The 14,673-nt window shown below is 45.8% G+C and overlaps 1 protein-coding gene across 4 annotated transcripts in view; it reads left to right on the plus strand.

The window, feature by feature from the left end:
• Window positions 1-666: 666 nt before the first annotated feature.
• The window catches only part of LOC120699192, a 36,004-nt gene continuing 21,997 nt past the window's right edge, over window positions 667-14,673 (plus strand). For 3 of the 4 annotated variants that reach the window (XM_039983080.1, XM_039983081.1, XM_039983079.1), the window contains exons 1-11: window positions 675-963; window positions 6,745-6,872; window positions 6,959-7,091; window positions 7,766-7,922; window positions 8,008-8,086; window positions 8,310-8,350; window positions 8,514-8,630; window positions 8,753-8,833; window positions 14,154-14,216; window positions 14,340-14,391; window positions 14,589-14,669. In XM_039983080.1, the coding sequence (XP_039839014.1) occupies window positions 804-963; window positions 6,745-6,872; window positions 6,959-7,091; window positions 7,766-7,922; window positions 8,008-8,086; window positions 8,310-8,350; window positions 8,514-8,630; window positions 8,753-8,833; window positions 14,154-14,216; window positions 14,340-14,391; window positions 14,589-14,669 (1,092 nt within the window). In that variant the 5' untranslated portion in view covers window positions 675-803. Of the gene's footprint in view, window positions 964-6,744; window positions 6,873-6,958; window positions 7,092-7,765; window positions 7,923-8,007; window positions 8,087-8,309; window positions 8,351-8,513; window positions 8,631-8,752; window positions 8,834-14,153; window positions 14,217-14,339; window positions 14,392-14,588; window positions 14,670-14,673 lie in introns of all 4 variants that reach the window. The other variant, XM_039983078.1, reaches the window with a different exon arrangement.

Genomic DNA, 14,673 nt, shown 5'->3' on the forward strand with positions numbered 1-14,673 from the left:
CATTTCCCCACCAGGGTTTTTTCTAGAGATAACACAAGTCCTATATTACTCCTTAAACCTTACATGTTCATGTTAAAATAATCACCAGACATATTATTCCTATTTTTTCTAGGGTCTTTCAAAGGAATTAAAGAACTTTTTCATCTCAAGATAAACTCGGTCAAAAGAGGGAGTGTTATAAAAACAGATTCATTTGATCTCATCAAATGTAGCCACCATGGAATGGAAGTCCATAGTAACGGCCATAGTGAAGGATGGATTGAAGACCATGTAACAGCCATGGACCATGAATCAAAGTTATTGTTGCTGTTACATAGAGTTACTAATTTCTAGATCAATGGAAAGACTACGACAATTCAGGTTGTGTTTAGTTTGTGAAAAAGTTTGAGTTTTGGTACTGTAGCATATTTCGTTGTTATTTGACAATTAATATCCAATCATAGACTAATTAGACTAAAAAAATTCATCTCGTATAAATCAGTTATACTTTATAATTAGTTATTTTTTAACTATATTTAATACTCGATGCATGTGTCCGAAGATTCAATACGACGAATACAAATCTTTTTACCAACTAAACAGGAGCTCACAGTTACATTGTCTTCACCCCTAATAACTTCTTTGTCCTCTCCTCTTAAGCCCCACCGCCCGGTGACCGCACGGTCCCCGTTCTCCTTCCTCCGCTGTAGCACGTTAATTTCACTTGCCCCCTCGGCCCTCCTTCCCTGCCTTCCCCTTTCCCCACGCCACCTCCCACCTCCGTTCGCCGCCGCCAGCTGACCAGCTCGCCAGCCGTGCAGGCGATGGCGACGACGGAGGGGCTCGTGCCTATCACGCGTGCCTACCTCGCGCGCTACTACGACAAGTACCCGCTGGCCCCGCTGCCCAACGCCGCCACTGACATCGCCGCCCGGCTCCGCACCCTCTCCGCCGACCTCGCCGCCGTCGCTCCCATCGCCCCCGGTGAGTGCTTACGCCCTCTCTCGCTTATCTTCAGCCGCGATCCGCTGCTCTCCTTCCCTAGGCGGCGCATAATCTCGATCTCTTCGCCATTTCTTCAACTGTTCCGACGGGGGTTCAGCTTCTCCTGCGCGGGATGTTGTTGGTAGACTTAATATTTGCTTCTATAGGCGGGTTGCTTTGTGGAATCTGGTGGCTATTAGGGAATTGCTTGCTTGGGTTGCTGAAAGCAGCTTAAGATTGCTTCTTGATGAAGCGTAAGAGCAACTCCAGCGAGGTCCTATCTGAGTCCCTACTCAACAAATAGGGACCAAAGGTAAAAAAATCTACTCGAGCAGGGTCCCTACCTAAGTCCCTAAAGTAGAGGACCCCAAATCCACCCCTCCAGCCGACCAGCCCCTTCTCCCACGGCCACGGGTGGCAAGGGAGGCCCCTATTTCTTTCATTTCTACTGTTCCTCGCTCCCCCCTTGCGCGCTCGCCGAGCTGCGATACCTTGCCGCCGCCCTGCGCGCCCCGCTGCGGCACGCTCGCCGCCAGCCCGAGGTGTAGTGCCCGCGCCGCCGCCCCCAAGCTGCAGCGCTCGCGCCACCGCCCCCAAGATGCAGTGCTCGCGCCACCGATCTGCTGTGCCGACCCCACCGGCCTCGAGTTGCAGCCCGCTCGCTGCCAATCCTGAGTTGGTGCATGCTCGCCGCCGCCATTCCCGAGCTGAAGTTTGCCTGTCGTTGCCCCAAGCTCAAGCATGCATGCATCATCCAAGCACAGACGGTGTTGCTTTGGTGCTCCAGACCACCGCTCGCGCTACCATAGAGAGCGGGTGTCCCAAACCCCAAGCTCGGGAGAGAGATTTGAGTGGGGAGGGAGAGAGAGAGTACAAGAGAGAGGGGTGTACGGGGGAGGGAGAGAAGAGTGTGAGAGAGAAGGGTGGGCTGGGGGAATAAAAAAAAAGAATTAAAGAATTAACTCATTGATGTGTGGGCCCCACATGTTATATGAAAATAGGGGTTCCAAAGTAGGGGCTACTGCTGGAGTTGAGGATTAAATTTATAGCCCAAAAAGTTGGGGCAGCCCCTACTCAGAAAGTAGGGATCCTAAAGTTGGGGCTATTGCTGGAGTTGCTCTAAGGATGTGGGAGAGGTCCTCCCCATTAGTTTTATGACTTTCTTTTTTTTTCTATTTAGGTGTTCTTTTGTACAATCAAGTCTCCAGTAATGAATCTGTAGCTTTGATTCAACTCTTGCTAAATGAATGATTTGAAAATTAACGGCTTTTCAAGCTAAAATAGTCAACAAGCTTGATCCTATTTAACTACTTCACCGAAGAGGAAATCTGGAGAACCATTTGCACGCTGCCATCCAACAAAGCCCCGGGGCCAGATGGATTTACCCGAATTTCTATAAAGCCTGCTGGCCTATAATAAAAGTTGATGTCATGGCAGCAGTCTCAGCCATCTGGAGTAGGAAATTTGGGAATTTCAACTTGCTCAATTCTGCATATATCACACTTATCCCAAAAAAAGAGGATGCCTCACATGTCAGATTTCCGACCAATAAGTTTAGTCCATTCCTTTGCTAAACTTATTACAAAGATCCTAGCTAATCGCCTGGCGGGCAAACTTGATCAGCTGGTCTCCCCCAATCAAAGTGCATTCATCAAAGGTCGTTTTATACAAGATAACTTCATGCTAGTGCAGCAAACAGCTCGACACCTGCACCAACAGAAGCAAGCTCGGTTACTACTGAAACTTGATATAACAAAGGCTTTTGATTCAGTTTGTTGGAAGTTCTGAGAAATCTTGGCTTTGGGCAGATCTGGTGTGATATTATCAGTGGTCTTCTTGCTTCTTCCCCTACACAGGTGCTTCTCAATGGATCTCCTGGGGAAAGAATCTCCTACTGATTGAGGCAGGGGGACCCATTATCTCCAATGCTGTTTATTTTGGTAATGGATGTGTTGTGCTATATGGTAAAAAAAAGGCTGCCGATGAGGGCTTGCTACAACCTCTTTCTAGGAGGGCCCTGCAACATCGGATTTCCCTTTATGCAGATGATGTGGTATTTTTTCTGAGACCTGCTGCTGCTGATATGGATATCACTTTGGATATTTTACACCTCTTTGGGAATGCTTCTGGATTGGTGACGAACATTCAAAAGAGTAGTATGCTGCCCATCCAATGCAATGAGGAAAACAGAGAAACCATCCAGGCACACTTCCCTTGCCAGGTGCTTGATTTTCCTTGCACTTACCTTGGTTTACCACTCACCCTACAAAAATTGAACAAGGCCCAAATTCAACCAATTATTGATAAAATAGCAGATCAGCTCCCTGGATGGAAGGCCGACCTACTAACAAAGGCAGGAAGGAGAATCCTGGTTCAGTTTGTGCTCACCTCCATGCTCATCTACTTGGTAATGGCTCTGGACCTCCCTCCCTGGGCTCTTAAAGCTATTGACAAGATTAGGAGAGGTTTTCTTTGGAAAGGAAGGAAAGATGTAAAAGGGCGACATTGTTTGCTGGCTTGGCCCTATGTTACTTGACCTGAAGAACTAGGTGGACTAGGCATCTCACAGCTACAGCATTTAGGTTGGGCACTAAGAATGAGGTGGCTCTGGTTATAAAAGACAGAACCTAACAAACCATGGGCCTTCCTCCCAGTTCAGGTTCATCAGACGGTCAAATCCTTCTTTAGTGTGGCTGTCATCACTCAGGTAGGAAATGGCATGAATACATTATTTTGGACGGACCGCTGGATGCATGGACAGAGCCTGGATTGGAATGTGGCTCACCTCTTTGGCACCATTTCCAACAGAGCAAGGAAAAGGTCAGTGCATGAGGCCATGACTGAAATGAGATGGATATCGGACATAAGAGGGGCCCTAACTGTGGATGTCCTGGCTGAGTACCTAGCCCTTTGGGATTTATTATCTGATGTTGTGTTACAACCAGAGATAGAAGACACTCACATTTGGCAATTCTCAGCCTCAGGAAGGTATTCAGCAAAATCAGCCTATGAAGCAATGTTCATTGGCGGCATTCAGTTCAGACCATGGGAAAGGATCTGGAAAAGTTGGGCCCCGGGTAAATGTAAATTCTTCATGTGGCAGTCGCACATGATAGGTGCTGGACAGCCGATCGACTAGCTTGGAAGGGATTGCCCCATCCTGAACATTGCCTTTTCTGTGATCAAGAAAAGGCAATGTTCAGGATGGGGCAATCCCAAGAAAAGGAGACAATAAACCATTTGCTGCTGCACTGTTTCTTACTTTCTTTTCACGACAGTTGTGGTTTAGTGTTCTACAAGGGATCGGTTTGCAGGCTTTAGCCCTGCAACCTGACAATAACTCCTTGGATGATTGATGGGACAAGGTGAACAGCAGGGTGGATGGCTTGATTAAAGAGGGGCTTAACTCAACTATAATCTTGGTGGCATGGTCGCTGTGGAACCACCGCAACCGCTGTGTTTTTGATGGACTGCAGCCAAACCTGATTGGGTTTCTTTCTTCCATCAGGGAGGAGCTACAATTGTGGGATTTTGCTGGGGCTCGAGGAATTACTCACATCCTCGCGCAGTTACCAGCTGGGTAGGATAGTTGTCTTGGTCTTGGGTCTAGCCAAAAAGTTTTCAAGGGTTTTAGAGTGACAGTTTGGTGTGTGGGGTTTATTTCTACAGGTTTTGTTTCCCCCGAAAAACAAACAAAACCTGTGTACCCTAGGTGTTCTCACCCCCTTCTTAATATATTGATACGCAGATCTCCTGTGTGTTCGAGAAAAAAAAAGTGAATTCATTCTTTGTGCGACCAACTCTTCCTCATTTGATCCAATAGTGGTATACGGCTATTTTGAATCCACCAGTTGCTACTTGCTAGACATGCACAAGTGACCACTAGCTTGGGTAAAGTTGTGGCTTGGTTGATCACACTATTCTTGCTTCTGTCTTTCGTGATTGTTTTGAAGCTGAATTTCATATGAAGTTGTGGCATCCTTGTGGTTGCATGGTTGCCATTGCAGCTGTTTCCTTATGATGGTGGTTTCAGCCCGCAGTTATCTAGGCCGAACATGCGGACACCGCATTGAGCCATCTAATGAATAGAGGGTGTATCATGTTTGTCGATTTTGATCATGGGATGCTACTGTTCCCAGATTTCCTTTATCAAATGAATGATGAACTTATAATGGATTCCTCATATTTATTGGACTACTTAGGGCTGAGTTTAGATGTTAATTGCCATACTCCACGTTACCCCTGATATGTTACATTTATTGGACTACTTAGGGCTGAGTTTAGATGTTAATTGCCATACTCCACGTTACCCCTGATATGCGTTGAGGAGCTTGCACCAAATGTCCTCAAAAATGTTCCTTTGCGGGTACGAAAATCAAGAACCGTGGCTGAGGCTTTGATTGATCATGTTTGGGTATCAGATATAAAGGGTGCTCTCAGCTGGCATGATCTTATGGAGTATTTAGAGCTTTGGGACACAGTCTTTGACTTTCAGCTCAACACTGCTGAAGACGAACATAGTTGGAAGCATGAAAGCTCAGATATTTTCTCCTCTAGATCAACCTATAGAGCCTTCTTTGTTGGTGCCATCCAATTTGAGCATTGGAAGCGGCTGTGGAAAGCTTGAGCTCCTAACAAATGCAAGATCATCGTCTGGCTCGCTGTTTGTAATTACTGTTTGACAGCGGATCGCTTGCTAAAATGGGGACTGCCACACTCAGATCACTGCCCCCCTATGCAACCAGGAAGATGAAACAGCCCAACACATCCTCACTTCTTGTGTGTTTGCCCAGCAATTTTGGTTCAGCATCTTTCAGCCCTAAAACCTGTCCCCTTTGGTGCCCACCTGAAGAACCATGTCCTTCGTGGATTGGTGGAAAAGGTCCTGGAAGGAGGTTCCAAAACAGCATAGGAAGGGATTCAATTCTCTTGTCATACTTGGTGCCTGGATCCTCTGGAAACTCAGAAATTACTGCATGTTTGATGAATCGGCCCCAAATGTTCAAACTGCTCTCCAGGCTTTCAAGGATGAAGCCAATTTGTGGATTGTTGGAGGTGCTAAGGCCCTTGGTGTGTTGGGCCTAGGGCGAGTAACCTAGTAGGGTTAGCTGGGGGAAGTGTTCCCGGTCAGGTCCTAGCTTAGCTCAGTTTCTGTAACGGTCTTGTACCTAATTCTCCCCGTTCCTCATTCTGATCCAAGGTTTTTTTTTCTTTCGAAAGACGCAGGAGAACTGCGCTTCATTATATTAAGAAGAGAGGGAAAAATTCCCCAAAAAAATACAAGAGAAACACACTCAGCTCAACCAGACACACACCACCACACGCAACTTCGCACCCACTCACACACACCCACTAAACCCCAGGATTCCAAAGAAACAGTGATCCAAGGTGAGGTGTGGGTTTTGTAATTGGATCGTTCTTCTTCTTAATACAATGATACGCAGCTCTCCTGCGTATTCGAGAGAAAAAAAAGGTACAGGGGACACTTCAAAAGTGCTCATATACATTTCAATTTTGGAGAAGGTAAACAAATGAAAATGCATGAGCGAGCATGACAAGAAAAGATGAAGTAAAATAATCATTTCAGGAAAAATAAGAAGACCGTGTACTGGGTGCAGGAATTACATAAACACTCTTGAGCTTACATTTCTAGATAGTGCAAAGATGCTTGGCAGCATAGGATTTTAAAGGCAGCTTTCTGGACCATTAAATATTCTGTCATCTTGTTCAGAAAAAAAACATGTTGTAATATAATTCTTTCATCCATCTTGCATGTGAAAGATGAGGAACTCTTGGAACAAGAAGCAGCTGGCATACCTGCCCACAAAATTGATGAGAACTTGTGGAAGAATAGAGAACAAATGGAAGAAATTCTTTTTTTGCTCAATACATCCCGTCGTCCCGTTGCAGTAAGCTTAGCATTTTAGCTACATCTATGTATGAGCTCTGCCTTTGTTTTGTTGGTAGTCAACAATTGTCATTTACATGTAAGCAGCTTCAACAGAAGTCCACTCCAGAAGATGCTGAGATAGTTTCTAAACTTGATGATATTGAAGCTAAATTGAAGGACATGTTGAAGAAGTTAGAACAATGTCAGATAAAAAATGCTGACAATGTTTTCAATACAGGTTGATTTTTTGTTACTTTTGTTTTTCTTTTCCTGTGATGCACTTCATTAATAGCAAAATAAATGTGAATATTTATACAATTAATGAGTCTTAATTCTTATATTCTGACTAGGCATTGGATATTTATACAATTACACAGTTGATGGTTTTGTGCTGTTTGCCTGTTTACCATTTCAGTTTGGTATACTCTCTCCGTCCCAAATTATTAGCTGTTTTGGCTTCTCTAGGTGCATAGTTTTTGCTATGCATCTAGATATATGTTATGTCTAGATGCATAACAAAATCTATGTATCTAGAGAAGCCAAAACGACTAATAATTTGGGACGGAGGGAGTAGATGATTTGGATATCTTCTGATGGATTACTGAGCTGATCTAAATTAATTCTGCAATTTATGTTTTGATTCTTAGGATTGATATTCCCAGATCCACTCAATGCAAATCATAATATGACATGTTTCGTACGTCCATTATATACTGAATAGATCATAAAAAACATCACTTTCTGCTGATTATTTGAAAGTGTTCAATGCTTTTTATATCAGAACTGAAAATTTGATGGTAGTAACGACGTTTCTGCTTAACCTCAGAAAGTTCATCACTTAGTTCTACATTTGAGTTCAGTTACAGATTCTTAGCAATTGACATTTAATCATTTTTTTATAATGTTATGCAGTTATGACATACATGCCCCAAGATTTTCGGGGCACACTAATCAGGCAACAACGAGAACGCTCAGAAAGGAATAAGCAAGCGGAGGTAGACGCTGTAGTTAGTGCTGGTGGAAGCATTCATGATCGATATGCATTGTTGTGGAAACAGCAAATGGAAAGGTTGCCTACCTGCTTAAGTCCATTGTCCAGATACATTTGTTATCAATAAATTTTGATATTTTCCTTTTTATAATCTAATCTGTAGGAGGGTGCAACTAGCACAACTTGGTTCCGCGACAGGTGTATATAAGACTCTTGTTAGGTATTTGGTTGGTGTTCCACAGGTTAGTGAAATTAGAGCTGTGTTCACCATCTCCTTCATGCAAATGTTATGTTTATTTGTTAAAGATTGTTTTTTTATTATGTTAGATAACTTGGATTGCAGCATACTTCTTTATTTCAATATAACTTTACCAAAATAAGATACTTTAGTAAATATTCACTATGCCTTTCAGCATTCTGTGTTAAACAGCAATATAATTTGACATTTTGTTTCTTCTACCTCAGGTTTTATTGGATTTTATTCGACAAATAAATGATGATAATGGGTATGTATGCATATGTTTTCATTGAACAATTGAAATGAATAATATCAAATCATGCCCTACATATCTAAAATGGCTTATGTGAAGCAATCAAGCAACTGCATGCATAATGCTGAACTGCTGATGGTGCAATTGTGTTATATTTCAATCTGAAATTTCTTTCCAGGCCTATGGAAGAGCAAAGAGAACGTTACGGCCCAGCACTATACACCCTTACAAAACTGGTGCTTGCTATTCGGTTGTATCTGCATGTCTCTTTGGCACGATATGAACAAAGGAAAATGTGAGAAGTTCTCATTTGGACTGTTTCTTTTAGTGCTTTAGAGAAGACTGTAGGGACTTCGCTCTTTTTTAGCTGCAACATAATCTTTGTAATTCTAATTATGTGCCACTAAAAATGAACAGAGAGCAGGATGACATTGCTGTGCTGCAGCAAGCTGTAATTATCTACACCGAGGAGTTTTGGAAGTTCACCGAATTCATAGGGTAATTATTCAGCATTAAATGTACACTTCCGTTCTACATTCATAGCATACTGATATCAATTGTTGCCATCACCAATGCTCTAGGGCTTCACACATTATATATTTGAAATTTCAGTGTTGATGTTTAGCTGGTATATATGAACTACGTAAAATCATATACTCACTCCCTTGTTCTATGTCCTGCTAATACTTTCCCTCCGTACCATTGCAAAACACCCTCATTTCCTTTTCCACTATATTTCTAATATATATTTCTTTACCACTTTGTTATTTCATAGCCACTTGACTTGAGAGAATTGAGAAAGTCAGAAAACTCAATAGAATGTCCATGACTATCAAGGTACATATCATAAAATTGTTTATTGCGAACGGGTGCCTAGCTAGACTGGTTAGGTGGCCTCAGTAGCACTCATCAGGTCTTGGGTTCAATGTTGGTGGAAGGCTAAATGTGACAAGTGGTCACCAGTGCCACCAAAACATCCTTGAAGTACTCAACAATGCTCAACAATTCTCTATTCAATGCCCCATCCAACACAGTTACACGGGGTATTTATAGGGGGTCCAACTACCCCTTCGGAAATTGCACCCAACGACCCTTCTAATGGCTATATTCTAGGAATATTCCTGGGGTACACAGTAATTTCTTACCCGTGCCATTGTTACAACTCAGCACACTCCACAGCTTTTTCGTCCTTTCCCGCGTGGCCTGAAGACCGCCCTTCGGCCCGTCTAAGCCGACGTTTCTTTGGCTGCCTTACAGGGTCCTGCCGCCATCGCTGCCCCTTGCTTCGTGCATGCGACCCTTCAGTGCCTCTCCGGCTAGGGACCCCGCTGGAGGACCACGACCGACAACCCTATCGATGGAGGTCTTCTTGAGTCCACACCTTCGGCGGGCATCCGAAGGTAGCGTCCCTAACATTCGACTCCCGGTGGGAGCGAATTTCAGGCTTGGATTTTTTAAAAAAATCCCCTCTCCTGTCTACACGCCAAAGCACATGGAAAATAGGTCCTGACCTGCTCCGGCCCGCTCTCACATGGGTTAAGTAGCGCTGTTTAAGGGTGGGGTAGGGGCTCGGGGATTTTCTTGGCCTGCGTGAGTGGTCTTCTCTTATTCAATGATCAGGGGTTTCTCCCCCTGCAAGCCGAGTTTTTTTAAAAATTTTAGATTTTGTTGAAAAGGTAAAGAAAAGGGTCATGAAACAAGTACATTTAAGGCATAAACATGAATATAAAATATTAATATGGAGGACAGGAACAAAGATTATAAATATGAATGACATTTTGCTCAAATTGCTCTAAGATTGAAATGTTTATATTGTTGGGAAAATTTCAGAACTCTTTTTCCAAAATGACTGTTAAAATTGCGATTTTAGATTTTCATTATTTTTGGAACTTTTATTTTGATAAAAATATATTTCATGAAGGTGCATTTTGCAATCATAGAAGATTAGACCTCAAAGTAGTGGCAAAATTAGAGTAAATTCTCTCAGTGCCACAAAAATTTTGACGGCTTCCCTTAGTGCCATAGAAAATAGAATTGCCCTCAGTGCCATCGAATCTAGAAATTATCCTGTCAGTGCCACATTCGCTAGGGAGCAATTAAATGGTCATGGAAAAGACTCATTTGCCCCTCTAAAAGATCTAAGTATAATTTAACTCTTTTCCCTCCTATGCCATTCCAGGTCCATTTCACAGTAAAATTGATGATCCTAAATCATATAAAATTGATAGACAAGATGGAAGAAGTCACATATTTTTAAGAGGCTCACATATTAATCATGAGACATAAGCCATTAATTTGTCATTACATATTTACCAACCATATTTTTCATCAGCAGCATGTCATATTAATCATGAAACATTTGCCGGTGGTTTTATTGGCCTCCTGTGGCTGCCTAGGAAGAACTGGGGTTATAGTGGTGACTTGGTTAAGTCTCCTACGACTATATATGCAAGACTGTCCTTTGGGCTTCACAAGTTGAGAGAAACAGATTTTCATTTGGGCCAACAATTCGTATCAAGAGCTAGGGTTTATTTTCTTCTCAAATCTACCACTCTCCTCTCTGATAACTCTCTCGCCGGCGGCAACCCTGCCCCTCCCTTCCCTCTCCTTCCCAAGTGGCGCGCGACGAGCGCGAGGGAGGGCCAAGGACGTGGCGGCTCGGCGCGAGGCCGAAGCGTGCGCGCGGGGCCAAGCCGCCGGCGGTGTCGCGACAGGGCTGCGTCGCGCGAGGGACGCGGTGCGTGGGAGCGGCGCAGCAGGGCTGCCCGTGCGGGTCCTGCGCAGGAGCTCACGCGGCAGCTCGTCGCGCAGGACGCTGCGTGGAACCTGCAGGGAGTAATAATTGCTGCTGGTGGCTTGGCCTTTGCGCTTTGCGCGAGAGCAGTGGGCAGTAGTGGCACGTCGGGAGCTACGGCGCCGCAGGGCGGCAACCGAGCGGCGGGAGGCGGTGGCAGCAGCACGACACGTTGTGCGTCGGGAGGAGCTGCGGCGTGAGGCAGAGGATGAGGCAGCAGTGGTGTGTGAGGCACACATTGCCGAGGCGTGTGGCGAAAGCTCAGAAGAAGGCCGAGCGGCGTCTGCGAAGGCTGCAGCAGCCCGACAGTGCGAGGCTGAGGCTACGCGCGAGGCGATGAAGGCTCAAGCCGTGCTAGAGACTATGGAGGCTGCAGAGCCGAGAGGGAGCGGCAGGTTGCAGCGATGGAGGCCACGGTGGGTCCCGCTGCCCCTCTGCGGCTGCACACGTCGAAGGTGATCGACTCGGAGGCCGACGTGCAGTGGCGCTGCATACCACCGATGTGCGGGCGGTGCTGTAGGTGTGCGACGCGCGAGTGGCTCTTGCAAGGCTCGGCAAGGATGATTGGAGCCTAGAGGTGGAGCGCGACCGGTAGCGGCAGTTGGACCGCGCTGGTCGGCACCGGCAGTTGGACTGCGATCATGACTCCGACCTCGACTTCGACTCCGACCTTGGCTGCGCACGGGTTTGCGAAGGCGAGAAGGCACTCCACAAGGTGGTTGTTGCTCGGGATTGCAAAGCCCAGCACGGGGGAGACCGTACTCGGAATCACGTAGGCTTCGGTCGTGGTTTCGGCCACGTTGGACGCGGCGACCACGGCAGGCTCCGCGGCAGCAAGGAGTTGGTACCCCTCACCAAGCTCGGATGACTGGTGAAGACCGGCATGCTCAGCAAGATCGAGCCGGCGTACCTTCACTCGCTCCCTATCAAGGAGCACAAAGTCTTGGAGACTTTGGTCCCGGGGCTCACGGGGGCGCACCGTGATTCGCTGGAAGAGCACGCGAGTTGGAGGTCGATCAGCGGCATTTGGAGGTGGATCGCGCTCGGCAGCTGCAGTTGGATTGCACTAACCGGCAGTTGGATCGCGACCGCAACTCCAACCTCACCCCCAACTTTGACTCGAAGCCAAAGGTGCAGACAAGAAGCGCATGGAGCGGAGGCATGCTAAGCTCGGGCTCGCGTGGCCTAGACTATGTCAAGACCGAGTTCTCACTCGGCGCACTCGACATCCACTCCGGAGCCAACCCAAGGCCTCACCGCTTGGAGCGGCACCCTGGCCACCACCGCTCCCCTCTCGTCCAAGCTGTGTTCAAGGTCTGCCACAGCGATGAGGGAGAGAAAGGATCAGACTTCTCTCCTCCCACAACGACTACCACCGCTTCCTTCCACTTCGATGACCCAATACTTTGTCGTCGACTACATCCACCTTGAAGTATCCGGGGGAGTCGGCAGCTCTTCTACAGCGGGTCTGCCTACTCCAGCATCCAACCATCGACCCCGCCGAGTTCTTCACCAGCTCCGGCGGGTTCTGCACCAACGCCCACGACAACCTCCGTGTGATTCGGACCACTATGTGAGACTTAGGGGGAGATTGTTAGGATAAATCTCAAATTGTGCGTCGATGTATCTATCTATATTACTAGATAAGGCTAGGTATAGCCTCCCTTTGGTGATCTCGACCGTCGATGAGATCACATGGTGGTTTTATTGGCCTGCTGTCGCTGCCTAGGAAGAACCGGGGTTAAAGTGGTGACATGCTAAGTCTTCTGCCCCTATATATGTAAGACTGCCCTTTGGGCTTCATGGGTTGAGAGAAACAGATTTTCATTTGGGCCAACAACATTAACCATAGCATTCTCATTACAAATGGAGTACTCTTACCAATGAGTTCATGACAAATATATATTATGCTATTATAGGATCAAGCTACTTTATTTTCAAGGTGGCCTAACAATCGAGAGCACATGCCAACCACGTGGGATTCTTTTTGTTGGCCTCGGTCCAGTCCTATTCGCGGGCAAGATCGAAACATTGAAACAGGCAGCATACAGCTGCAATAGACAGAAGTTGAATGCCTGGACAAAATTGCTGATGCTGCAGGCTGCAGCCAACCCAAATCAGGAGGGGCGGCGGAGCTGCGGGCGCCGCGCAGGCCCTGCTCCCCCACACGACCGGACGCCGGGTGCTGTGCGAGGCCTAGGCGGCATTGCGTCGGGGGAGAGGATCTGGGCGGCGCGATGGAGGAGGTGTTGGGAGGGGAGCGTGGTTTGTCTGAGGGAGAGAGAGAGAGAGAGGAGGAAGGATAAGGTTCCTCGAGTCAGGGGTACAAATGTCATTCACATGATGTCTATGCCTCTTCTAACCATGTTGCGTTAATAATAAATGGAACCCTAACAGATTTGGCACTGAGATAATAATTCCTAGATTCATGGCACTGAGGGGGAATTCTAAAAGTTCTATAGCACTGAGGGAAGCCATCAAAGTTTTTGTGGCACTGAGGTAATTTACTCCAAAAAGTATACCTCATTTTGCAATCATTGGAGGCCTTTGGTGCTTGGCAGGGGCTTCCAAACTCCAGGAGTTGGTGTCCAGGTCGTTGACCTTTATGGCTTAAAGCTTGGGGTCGTTTGGTCATCTCTATGGCGCAAATGTAATTGTCTGTGAGTGGTGCCTTTTCTGGCACCGGGTGTGGTCTATCTAGACCAATGTACTCTTTTTTACCTTAATGGAATGACGCGCAGTTCTCCTGTGTTGTTCGAGAAAGTATACCTTATTATAAAAACCAAATGTTAGTTTGACAACTGAAAGTAGATCTCAAAATATTAGCAAAACCATTGGAATGTGTTCGAGAGTGCAGAAGTCAAGCTGTGCTTAAATTTTCCAATGAAGCAATTCATTCCTATGGCCTGAAGAAAAAAAGTGGAGTTCCTGCCTTTAAATATCATACCATGTCTATGTGATGCAGATTCAGCTTGTTAACTTTCATGATTTTTTCTTTCAAACTAATGAGTCAACACTCTGCAGTGAGGTCTTTGTGAACGCACCATTCTTTATATCCGCTGAGGATGCCGGTGCCGGGGATGCAAGGTAATTTCTCAATTTTGCAGCAATCATGCATTTTGCCCCTAAGCACTTTACCTTAGTAGTACAAAAGAGGTTTTGCAGAACTGAAATACCTACCCCCCCCCCCCCCCCCAACTCTTTTGGTAGGAAAAGTGATGAGTACGAAGAAACTATTATTCCAGCTGGAAAGACACATGAGGTACATATCTAGTTGACCTCAGTTATATGCTTTATTTATTGGTAAATAAGATACCTGTTGCTTCGTGTCTCTTGTTGGCATTTCCCAGTTCAATCTATTATTAAGTCATGGAGTAGTTATCTGGATTGTTAACTAGTTTATATTTTATTGATGGATTGTTTCAATTTACTTCAGTTTTCTAATTCAACATTTTTCAGGTCATTTTGAGTGTTGAAGCCGTAAACTCATACATTGCATGGGACTTCTCCTTGCGACAAGGGGCCCTCAACATGTTATTGGTAC

This window comes from Panicum virgatum, chromosome 3K (assembly GCF_016808335.1).
Source record: "Panicum virgatum strain AP13 chromosome 3K, P.virgatum_v5, whole genome shotgun sequence".
Taxonomy (NCBI): Eukaryota; Viridiplantae; Streptophyta; class Magnoliopsida; order Poales; family Poaceae; genus Panicum; species Panicum virgatum.